The sequence below is a fragment of the Grammomys surdaster genome, unplaced genomic scaffold, assembly GCF_004785775.1.
Source record: "Grammomys surdaster isolate TR1022 unplaced genomic scaffold, NIH_TR_1.0 125767, whole genome shotgun sequence".
Taxonomy (NCBI): Eukaryota; Metazoa; Chordata; class Mammalia; order Rodentia; family Muridae; genus Grammomys; species Grammomys surdaster.
The window spans coordinates 2,476,566-2,488,810 of record NW_021620598.1 but is presented as its reverse complement, the minus strand read 5'-3'; the positions used below and the strand labels follow the sequence as shown (position 1 = coordinate 2,488,810).

The following is a 12,245-nucleotide window of genomic DNA, read 5'->3' as shown; positions in this document are numbered from 1 at the left end:
AAAGAAAGAAAGAAAGAAAGAAAGAAAGAAAGAAAGAAAGAAAGAAAGAAAGAAAGAAAGAAAGAAACTGAACAAAGGATTCAAACAGCATTTCTCCAAAAATGTATAAATGCCCAATACACACATGAGAAACCGCTCACCACCATTAGTCATTTGGAAAATGTGACTTAAAACCCACTTCCGTCACATCTACCTGGATGATTACAACCCCCAGAAGAGAGTGTCTGCAATGACATGAAGGAATCAGAACACACACTGTTGAGGGAGTGTGAATGCCTCCACTGTCCTGGAAGACAGGCTAGCGGCTCCTCAAAACATGGCAGCTGGAAAGAAGGCTCAGCAGGTAAGAGTGCGTGCTGCTCTGGCAGAGGATTAACCATCAGACTCAGTTCTCAGCAAGCACCTCAGGAAGCTCAGAACCACCTGTGATTCCAGTGCCAAGGGATCCAAAGTCCTCCTCTGGCCTCTATAGGCAACTACACATAACATGTATGTATATGTACACACACACACACACACACACACACGGAAGGAAACAGACAGACACGACAGAGAGATGGAGACAAAGAGGCAGACAGAGAGATACAGACAGAATGAATCTTCTAAAAATTAAATTTAACATGGTGATATTCAGGCTCAACTATTCTTCTAATCCTAGGTAAATACTTCAAAGAACTAAACATGGGCCCTCAGAAAAATGCATGTGCACATTAACGGTGTTATTCTTCATAGCCAAAGGTGAGAAGAGCCTGTGGTTATCAACTGATGATGATAAAAACAATGATGTACTATTCAATCCAGAAGAGTAACATTCTGACACATGCCACAATGTGGCTGTAGCTCAAAAACATCCAAGACCCATGTGCTCTACAAGTCCATTCACATAAATAACCAGAATAAATTAAGTCCATAGAGACAGGACATAAGCCTGTGGTCAGCAGAGGCAGGGAGAAGGAAAGGGAGAAGAACTGTCCTCCCTATACGATTGCAAGTAAGGAAATAGTTTAATTATGTCCAAGTACTGGTTGTGCAATATTGTACTGTTCTCAAGGCCATTCAACTGTTCACTTTAAAATGGTTTCATGTTGAGTGAACTAAATGATAAAATGCTTGCTTACCATGCCCAAGGCACTAAGTTTACCCCACACTGCCAGAAAAAAAAAAAAAATCAATTTGTTAGACTGATAGCACTGAAGCTATCTAAATTATAACCAAGTCTTAATGTATCCTTTATACAGTGAGCCTCAGACTAGGAACAGCTCAGCAGTAGAGGCTTTTCTACCATACTGGAGCCCAAGGTTCAATTCCCAATGCCACCAAAATTAAAACAGAGGGACTGACTGAAAGGCAGGCAGGCAGACAGACAGACAGACAGACAGACAAAACAGACAGATGAGGGGAGGGGAGGGGAGCGGATAAAAGGGGAAGGGAAGGGAGGGGAGAGTTGGAGGGAGGGGAGGAGAGGGGGAGGGGAGGAAAGAAAACAGAGGAAAAGGGCAAGGGAAAGGAGAGACAAAGGAAGGGAGGGAGGGAGGGAAGGAGGGAGGGAGGGAGGGAGGGACGGAGGGAGGGAGGGAGGGAAAAAGAAGGAAGGAAGAAAAGAAGGAAGGAAAAAGAAAGAAAGAAGTAGGAAGGAAGAAAAGAAAGAAGAAAGACAAAGCATACTTACAGGGACCTATTATAACATCAACCAAAGTATTTCTTCACCACATAACTAGGTTATGAAAACATTTTTAGGCATCTTCCTCTTTCTATTTTTCTTAGGTTATACCCGTCTCAATGAAGAAAGGGTGAAACAATTATTTATCAGTATTGCAAAGACAAAATGAATCTTGCACAGGAGATTAGGGACAGCACAAAGGAAGAGAGGGGATGTAGGATCAGGGAAAGTGGTTTCATGGCGGTGAGCAGGGGACCGAACTACATGATAAGGATGCTGTGGGGCAGGGGAGCCCATGTGATGCTGAGGACACAGGGATAACTTCAAGAGAAAAATCTTCTGGGTGGGTGAGCAAGCCAGTATCCAAGGTTGAAGGGAGGGGCCAGCTCCCTGCTAACTGCTCCACAATCAGAGCATTTGCTGCACTTATTCAGAACACACCATTAGAACAGCCTGCTTCTGCTGACAGTTGATATTCTATCGCCATTTTCTGTCAATTACAAGATAGATTGCACCTGAACAGGGGCTGAATGACATACCTCACAGACCTCAGAGTTGGCCATGCAGCTCACTGAAAACTGTTGCTTTATCACTGGTTCTTAATCCTCCAACTTTGACCACTAAGGACATAATATAAAGCAGAACTTCAAAGAAACCTTTAATACTAAATATCTTTAAAATATTTTATAACTAAATTCTACATCCTACCAACCTCTTTTAAAAAAAAAAACTGCCATTCAGAAAGGTTTAAAGCAAAAACGTTTATAAAATCTTAGGTGACGTGGTTAACTTTAAGACACCAGCACTGTCACGCCAGGTAACTGACTTATTAATGGATTTAAAAGAGAATTTCTAAATCAAATATTAAGAGCCCAAAATAGTAGTAAAATGAATGGGAAACGGTAACACTAGGAAATCACACACAGCAGAGAGTAAGCACCGGCCGGCATGCCTGCAGCACACAGCACTGACTCACTGTGCCGCATCTGTGCACAGCAGAAATGTTGGTACTTGTGAGATGAGACTTTCACCGCTAGCTCTTACTCATCCACTGGGATAGGTAAGGCATCATTAACATAATGCAACCCTCATGTTATAGAAGAACAGGGCTAAGAGATATTTGTAAACGGAATCTGCTCTTTATTTTAACAATTACCTCAACCTATTGAATACTTAGGTCAAGATTATATCAAATAATTTATATTTATTCATAATGTCTCAATTCCTTGGACATGAAGGTCATATATAAAAACTCTATTTAATGATGTGTTAAGATAATGCACAAAGCATTCATGTTACTAATATAAAGAAACTAAATGCTTTCAAAATAGTCTAAGAACCTTCCAGGTTTTCAAGTTAAGAAGCTGAGTACTGCTCTTAATCCCTCATCAACAGCGTTAACAACAAGTGCTAACTTCCCTTTGCATCACTTGAGGTAACTGACTGACTACAGAGTTAGTATCTGGAGTGTGAGCTCCCAGGCAGAGTCACTGGTGGGGGCACACCCACTGCGATAAAATACCAGAGAGAAGCAGCTGATGGAGGAAGGATTTATTTTGGCTCACAGTTTGAGATGATACAGCCCACGTGAGATGATCACGGAGGGGAAGCATGGTGACAAATGGAGCAGCCTGTGGCTGGAGTAGGAGAAATTATAACTGGTTACATTGCCTGAGCAGTCAGGAAGCAGAGAACTCAAGAACTGGAGACGGACTGTAAGCCATGCCCTATGGCTGGTATCAGCTAGGTAGACTCCACGTCCAAAATGTTCACAACCCCCCAAAACAGTGCCAGTAGCAGGGGACCAAGTGCTCAAGTGCACAAGCCTGGAGGGCATTCTTACTCAAACCAGAACAGTGTCTGTCACATATGGAAGGATCACAAACAGTGAGTGCACCAGTCATCTCAGGCCGCTGCAGCAAAGGACCACAGCCTGAACGGACCACGGCCTAGACGGCTGCAAACTTTTCACCATTTCAAGGCTCCAAGTCCATGGTTCAGGTGCAGCCAGTGCTGGTTTCTCCTGGTACTTCCCTTCTTGACATGAGACTGCAATCTGCTTCCTGAGTCTTACATGGTCTGTACCTATGTGTCCTACTATCCTTTTCTCCAGAAGATAGCAAACTGATTCAGTGTACCTGAATTACCTCCTGTACAGTCTTATCTCCAAAGACACGGAGGTGAGGATCCTGCTGCGATCTGACTGTTCGTGTCCTTCTGAAATCCACATGCTGAGATCGAATCTCCGAAGGGTTGGTAGCAAGTGACTAGGGCTGTGAGGGATAGCTAGGTCTTGCAGTTAGAAGTCAAGAGCTCCTTTGCCTCCATTTGTCTTTCTGACACAGCAAAAAGGCACCTTCATTGAGCCAAAGAACAAGCCCTTTCCACATAATAAATATGTGGAAACCCTGAAGTTGGACTTCCCACCCCCAGTTTGATCAATGTCTGCTTTTATTAGTTACCTACGCTAAGTATTTTGCTACAACAGCCCAAACAGACTAAGAGAAGCCTCAGCCTAAGAAACTAGGAAGAGACAAGTCAGCCCACAACAGGAAAGAAAGGAAGTCACAGCAACTTGGCTTCCCAGAAACTCTTTAATACTTCATGAACGACAGAACATGGGTTTCAGTGCATGAGTGAACACTCAGCATTAGTTTTAAACAGTTTCAAGGTAATAATCCATTAATTATACTGCACATTACCTGTCAACAAAGAGTCTTGTTCCACCCGGAGTTCACGAAAGAGAAGAACCAAATCAACGGCAACTCCAATCGTATCCAGGTTCCTGTATTAAATTTTAAGACATAATTAAACTAAATATATGCTTTTTCTTAGTACTGATTTTCAAAGGATGATCTAATGCACAATGCTGAGGCTACTGATCAACAGTTACAGTGGGCAGAATAACAGCTTCCAGAGATGTGTACATCCTGATTACCAAAATCTATGATTATTACATTATCTGGTAAAGAGAACTTTTCAGACAAGCCCAAATCAATACTCTTGAGATGGAAGGATTGGGCTGAGTTATACAGAGGTCCAGTGTACTACAAGGCTCCTTACAGAAAGAACACAAGAAAGCTAGAACCAAAGGAAAGGAGGCTAGCTGCCAAGCAGAGTAGAAGGGCTGAAAACTGGCCAGGCAAACAAGCTGATTCCATCCCAGGGCATCCAGAAGGAAGTACCACGCAGGCCAATCCCCCATGGGTGGCTCAACTCCAAAAGGAAGATAATAAGTGTGTGCTGTTTAAGTTTTTGGCAGTATGTCACAGTAACAACAATAAAGTGACATAGATCTGATTAGTGGGGTGCTGCTGTAACAAATATCTAAAAAAAAAAAAGGCTTTGGTCAGTGGGCAGAGGCTAGAAGAACCCTAAGAAGCATGGCAGAAAGAACTCACAGCTCCTAAGATAGACTGCTGGTAGAAACACACACATGCAGGCAAGGCTGGCAGCATTCAGGAGATGAGAACATGCTATTAGAGACTACACAATGGTGATCTCTGCTGTCCGGTCCAAGAGTCCTTGGACAGCATCCTAGAGCTGTGTGGAGAGAAAAAAGAATGCCTAACACTGCCCTATGTGCTGCGATCCCCTGCCTACTGTACCTGAGAAAAGATACTTGTTTTCTAGTTTTACAGGTCCCAGATAAAGTGGCACTTTGTCTCAAGATAGATCAGCACCCAGAGTTTCATATGTAACTTAGCTAATTACAAGATTAGGTGTGGGACATCTAGCTAATGAGACTTAGAAGGCATTCTGAACATGAACTACTATAATGGGTTGACAATGTGGGGACTTTGGGATGACAAAAATGTATTCTGAATGTGATAGGTGTGCGTGTTTAAGATCAATGGGTAAACCGGAAAAAGCAAAAAAAAAAAAAAAAGAAACTCCTTATCCGTTTGTTTGTTTTTAAGACACCTTACATGGGCAAGAGACACAGCAATCGATGCAGCCTGTAGTTGGTTGCTGTCCTGCGCACCTGGCACAGAGTTGCTGAATGACAGGAATACCTTCCAATCACAGCTGAGCTCATGCTGTAAAAGTGACTCAGGTATAGCTTCAGAATGGTGTCCAGCTACCAAGGGACCCAGCTGAAAAACTTTCAGCCTCAGACAAGGGAAAGAGATGAAAACTGAACTCAAGAACCACAACTGATGGTTAAGGTTGAATTAACATGTTCGTATAGTGAAAACTCCATTGAAAAACTAGCAGTGGGGTCTGAGGAAGCTGCAGGTTGGTGAACACATCAAACTGCCAGGAGACGGCATACCCAGAGAGGACATGGGTCCTCACCCCACCCTAGACCTAGTCATGTGCACAGCCTTCTAACAGGATGCTCCTAGCACATATCCATTACAGCGAGCCAGAATCCTACTTCCTTGAGTTCTGTGAGTTACTAAAACCGGTGGAACCCTTAACTTCTAGCAGTCATACAGAAATGGACACCTGACTTCTAGATAGTATCACAAGTAGCAACTGTTAGGTCACAAAGAAGTGGGCCTCCAAAGTGGCAGTGACTTGACCTCCATCTGAGCTTGGTTTTGTTCGGAAACAAAGACCAAGAGCATTTCTCAGAAACCCTCAACAGCTAGCTTCTTAGCTAGCTAAGAATACTTCTTAGCACAGCTACAACAACTCTGTTATTTGAGCTGCCCCTCCCTCCATGTACCCCCTACATAACCCAATAAGCTCTTCGAGCTAGCTGCTGTTCTCTACTGTCCCAGGCAGCCAGAAAGACTTCTATTTTGTTAAAACTGGTTTTTATATCCACGGAGAAAGGCTGTATTCGGTGGTTTCTTGCTGTGCCTACTTATAGCAACAGCCATCCAGGAGTGAGCCTTTTAAGTTATGACTAATTCCCATAGATAGATAATGTCAGAACAGAAGTGAATTCTTAAACATGCAGTCAGTATCAGAGATTCAGAATTGGAGTCAGCAAATACACAAGACCATTTAGATGTAATTAAACTAATGACCAATTTTGAGGTGGGAGATTACCCTAGGCAATCTATTCCAGGACTTCATGAGAGGGCTACAGGAGGTCAAAGGAAGAGTCTATTAGCTACTACATATGCTACCTTGATGGTGGAGGAAGGGGCTGTGGACCAAAGAAAGCAGAAGACCATTAGAAGCAAGAAGAGACAAAGGAAATATTGCCTCCAAAGCCCTGGGAAGGAAGCAGCCCTGCAGATGCTTTGATCTTAGGCCTGGTACATTCAGAACCTCAGCCAGAGCTGCTAGGAGACAACTGTTGTTTTAAGCCCTGTATCTGTACTAATGTGCTACAGCAACAGAAAACAAATTCAATCCCAACTCACTCCCTTCTCAAGGTGAATCAGAATTAAGTCTGCATTCCTAAAGAGAAGATTCTGATTTGTCTGGATCAAATTTGAGAACCATATGTTAAGCCCCAGTTTCCAAATGGTCGTGGTCACTATAAATGTGGCAAAAGGCATTCTCTCCTCTTACCCCCAGGTCCAGGTAGTCAGTCATTGCCCTAGCCTCTTCACCCAGGCAGTCAGTGAGAAAGAGCACACTTGCCTCTCAGGAAAGAGGATGTGCATTCTGTTCTACTCATTTCTACATAGGCAACAGCTCCCAGGAGAGTGGGACACTGTGCTTTGTTAAATACTGCAAGGGGGTTGCAGGGAAGAAATCAAAATACAATTTCATAATATGAATTTTATTTAATGAAATTCAAATTTCAGAGTTTAAAAATGTAATGCAAATATGCTCATTCTTTTCACATACTGTTTGGTTGATGTCACACTACAATGTCATTCTTTTCACATACTGTGTGGTTGATGTCACACTACAATGGAAGAGCTGAGAATGTGACAGAGACCCCAAAGCTTTATTACCTATTAGCTGATCCTATACACAAACAGTACAGCGACCCCAGCAGCAATGGTTAGTTACATACACGCAACGCTACGCCTTCAGCAGTTCTCATGGGTACTTCCTGAAATACCCTGATTCCTGAAAGATATCAGATTCTTTGCTTTGTTGTATTATATCCCATGCCATACAAAAGAGATCTGTGCTTTGGTGGTATGTTATCTTCTGAATATAGAATAACAAAGGAAGAAAACAAACACACAAGCACATACATAAGGATGTTTCAATCTGAACCCTAACAAGCTCAGAAATAGTGACTTTAGTTAAAACTGTCTGCAAAGTTCCCACTGGAATCTTTGTTGTATTTCTGACTAGAAATGTTTTTCTGGGAACCAATGCCTCAAATGGTTGGAGTTTTTGGAAATCAACAACAATAATAATATAATACTAGAAGCCAAAAGACAGAAAGCTGTGCCCTCACCGTTTTATTCTCATGGTGTCAATCAAAAGCTGCACACAGTGAGTCTAACCAAGACCACATGTGCTGCCCTCGCTTTGATGACCAAGCCACTGATTATTTCACTTCATATAGATTTTGCTTTTCTAATCCTGCCATTTTTAGAGTAGCATATATTGCTCAGTAGATAAAACACACACTCTCCAAAGCAGACAACAGCAGCAGCAGAGGCAGAAGCAACACACACCCACAATCCCCTCATCTCTCAGCTAAGGAGTCACTGCCCCGTTACCATGTGAGAAGGGAAAGGTGACATCGAAGGGCTTCCTCCATGTGCTCAGGGTCCCTCGTCCAAGCAGAGGTGACTGACTGCAAGCAGGTGATAGAATCACAGACAAGAAAATCTTGTGTGGGCTCAGCCATAGCGAGGACTTGCTTTCATGGAGCTCCCCGTGCATCAGTCAGTGACTTCACCTCTCTAAGCTCCAGTTTCTGTCTTTGAAAAACTGGAAGGACACTGTAGAACATTCTTCCATTTATCCCAAGGATTAAAACAAGATGTGCAAGTAAGGCACCCAGCCCCAACACACTGCCGGAGCTTCTTTCTCCCCGCTGAGGCCAGCCCAGCAAAGATGCCCACATGTAGTCTCTGTTCTAGGCTCCCTGTCTTTCTGACCTGGGAAAGTACAAACGAAACTGGCATCCTGGCCCATGTTTCTAGATCAAGTTATGTTTTAAAATTCTGCTACTGGGGCTGGAGAGGTGGTTCAGCAGTTAAAAGCGCTTGCTGTTCTTCCAGAGGACGGGAGTTCAGTTCTCTACACCTACCAGCTTCAGCTGCAGAGGATCCTACACCCCATCTGTAGCCCATTGGTATCCTATCTAATACACATGGGCAATCACACAGACACATAAATAAAAATAAATCTTTAAAAAGGTTTCAAAAATTAATTAGCTAAAAAAGCAAAATAATAACTATTAATTATGGTTATCTCTATCCATTTCCTGCAAAGAGATGGCAGGTTTGTCTCAGCACTGATGTTAAAACAACTCCGGCTTTTTTTTCTTCCTTCCCTTTCATCTTAAAAATCTCATTAATCACATTAAAGCCTCAGGTATAAGACTGTCTAAGCAGCCAAGGGAATCAAATGTCTTCTGGACCAGCTCAACTTCGCCCATCACAGAAGTGATGGAGAGGCCTGAGGCCCTTTCTACGTGCAAATCCAGGAAAGAAAGATGAGCAGTCTGTTTGTAGCTTCTGATTTCATTTCAAATAAAATATTCTAAAACAAATTTTTAATAAGAAGCCAGTTTCATAGAAGCAAGAGGAAAAGCCAGGCATGGTGGTGCACACCTTTAACCCCAGCACTCAGGAGGCAGAAGCAGGGGGATCTCTGAGTTCAAGGCCAGCCTGGTCTGTAGCTTGAGTTTCGGGACAGCCAGCACTACTCAGAGAGACCTTGTCTTGTGGGGGAGGAGGATGCTGCACAAGAGGAGAGAAGCTCGGCTCTGGGTGTGAGAGCTGTACAAAGAGAAGAGCAGCAGAGGGCATCCTCAGCTCTAAACTCAACGCTTCTCAAAGACGCACAAGCTCAAGATGGAAGGAAAGTGCTTGGAGCTTTAGTCTTAAGACAGATAACCTCAGAAAATGATGAAATCGTCTTTTTTTTTTTTTAAGTATAGAATAGAGTTTACTCAGGGCATGGGGAGGGGAGTTAAGAGGGTAGTAGAGGCAGAGAAAGGCAGAGAGAGAGAAGGGGAGAGAGAGGGAGAGAGGGAGGGAGGGAGAGAGAAGAGGAGAGGAGAGGAGAGGAGAGGAGAGGAGAGGAGAGGAGAGGAGGCTGGCCATGGGCATGTGGAGAGGGGGGCAGGGGAGTGGGAAGCAGGAAGGCAAGAGGGAGAGCAAGACAGAAATATTCTTGCTCAATGTAAATACAGGGTAAGTGAAACATGTGCAATTAAAAGGAGGTCAAGAACTACATGTGAACTAGCAGAGCCTAGAAATGTGGAACCAATGCCAAACTCAAATCACTCTTACACAAAGAATCAAATACCTCAAAACAAGTTACAAATTATGAACAGGAAAGCTAAATAATCCTTCTTGTTAAACAAGAGAATACAAAAAATAAGGGTGTTTCCCTGTAGAGGTAAAGGACAGTTTTGTAAAGGAAAAAAAATGTGCAAAAACATTAACCAACACATAAGAAACACTCAGAAGAACGTGTGTCACTACCTGATTGAATTCTGGTTCACAGAACACTCTATACAAGCATTCCGAAGACATCTGAAGCATTCCGTGATTAGCTGAAGACTGGAAGCCAGATGCTCCACCTGAGAAGGATCCCTGCAGGCCAGTTCAACAGCCTGAGTAGACTTCTTTAAGATATCCAGGACTCTCTGGAAGATCGTTCTGGGTGCTGTTTCCCTGGAAGAAGATAAGGTTGTTAGAATCTAGAAACTAGGAAAGGAGAGCGAGAGAAGGACGGAAAGAGGGAGGGGAGGGGAGGGGAGGGGAGGGGAGGGAGGGAGGGAGGGAGGGAGGGAGGGAGGGAGGGAGGGAGGGAAAGACAGAGACTTCCTAATGTCCCATCCCCAAAACTCCCTCCTCCGGAGGCAGAGGAGCTGCATTGGCCTGTTCCGCCTCCATCGTTATGAAACAGAAGTTATGGGCTGTGTGTACCTACTATGTGTGGGGCCACTGTTATTCCTTACATGTGTTCTCCCACTCTACCTTTGAAATAATCTTAAGATTAACACTATCCTCTCCATTTTATAGACAATGTATGGGAAGGAGTAGCCTATCCACATCACGTGGCCAATAAATGCCACAGTCACAATTCAATTGAAGTTGTCTGACCCCAGTACTTGCATCCCCAGGACAATCCAATCCAGCCCGGAAGAATGAACTCTCCTGCTTGTAGACCTGCTACTACCCAATATGGACCTTGCACTCAGTTATGGGAAACAACTTCTGGAAGGACTGAGAGGACAAGCGAGCGTGTCATCCATTCCGTAGATCCCAGGAAGCCAGCAAGAGTTACAGCAAACCTTACGCACGAGCAGGAGGGGGACAGGAGCAGGAGGGGCTGTGAGGTGCCAGCTCCCTATGAGAATGGGTGCCAGGCAGAAAATGACCTACAGCTGCGCTCTCAGGCACTCAGTCTTCGCATCCTCTGTCGTGCAAGTGTACAGCCTACTGTCATGCTATACTTCTGAAGATGACAATTTTTGGTGCAATTTAGTACCAAAATTAAAGCCAATTTCCTTATCCATAAATCCCTACAGAAACAGCAGTCTGCTTTTAAAGATAGAAGAAAACTGCCATGCTGGACATTTAAGACACCCTTACAGACAGTCCTGACTATCTGAGTGTTCTCCATTCTCAATGAAGAATCACAGGAGTAAGCCAAAGTACAGCAACTCCAAACTAGGAACGACCCTGTGCTGCCTGGACATCAATCACCAAACACACACCACAAATGTCCCCTCCCTTTACAGGACCGGGGCATGTTTTTTTCTATGAACTTCAGCACCATGGCTTCTTGTGTATTATGTGGTATCTTTCAGTCTTACAGAGACAAACATCCTATGCTTTCTTATGTCTGGGCCTTGGATAAATCCAGAGGCTGATGTATAGCTCATGTTTTACAACAGGGGGAATCCCACTTTGTCTAGATTTTCTCTTCTCTCCAGTTTCCTCACTCTCGGACATAAATAGGGAATAACACTCAGAGCCTCCCAGATGTTAAGCAACTGACCTACACAAGTCTACCCTCTTCCCTTGTCTATTATTTTTAAGGTATTTGAAATCTGTTTCAGGAAGAAGACAGGGTATTAACTGATTAATTAATTAAAAACTGAGAAGGAGATGGGCAGCGGTGGTGCACATTTTTTATCCTAGCACTTAGGAAACAGAGACAGGAGGATCTCTATGAGTTTGAGGGCAGTGTGGTCTACAGAGTGAGTTCCAGGACAGCCAGGACTACACAGAGAAACCCTGTCTGCAGGAGGAGGCGGGGCAAGATTGAGAAACACAAAAATGTCTGTACTCCACCCTACCCCACCAGTCAGGGGTTTCCAAATAGGTCATAAAACTTTGACCCAGTGTTTCGGTGACCTAGTGACAAAAGTGTGAAATCCACCTGCCTCAGCAACTGTATCAAACAACTACATATGTAAGACACTTTTGCTGACAATACTGTCAAAAGAAAGAAAGAAAGAAAGAAAGAAAGAAAGAAAGAAAGAAAGAAAGAAAGAAAGAAAGAAAGAAAGAGGGAGGGAGGG

General features: G+C 43.6%; 1 protein-coding gene across 1 annotated transcript in view; it reads right to left on the bottom strand.

Annotated features, from left to right (window-relative positions):
- Atxn10 (ataxin 10) overlaps nt 1-12,245 on the bottom strand; it is a 132,093-nt gene that overhangs the window by 96,251 nt on the left and 23,597 nt on the right. Inside the window, exons 2-3 of the mRNA XM_028788760.1 lie at nt 10,195-10,386; nt 4,363-4,445 (exon numbers count right to left, since the gene is read on the bottom strand). Of these exons, the coding sequence (XP_028644593.1) occupies nt 4,363-4,445; nt 10,195-10,386 (275 nt within the window). The remainder of the gene's footprint in view (nt 1-4,362; nt 4,446-10,194; nt 10,387-12,245) is intronic.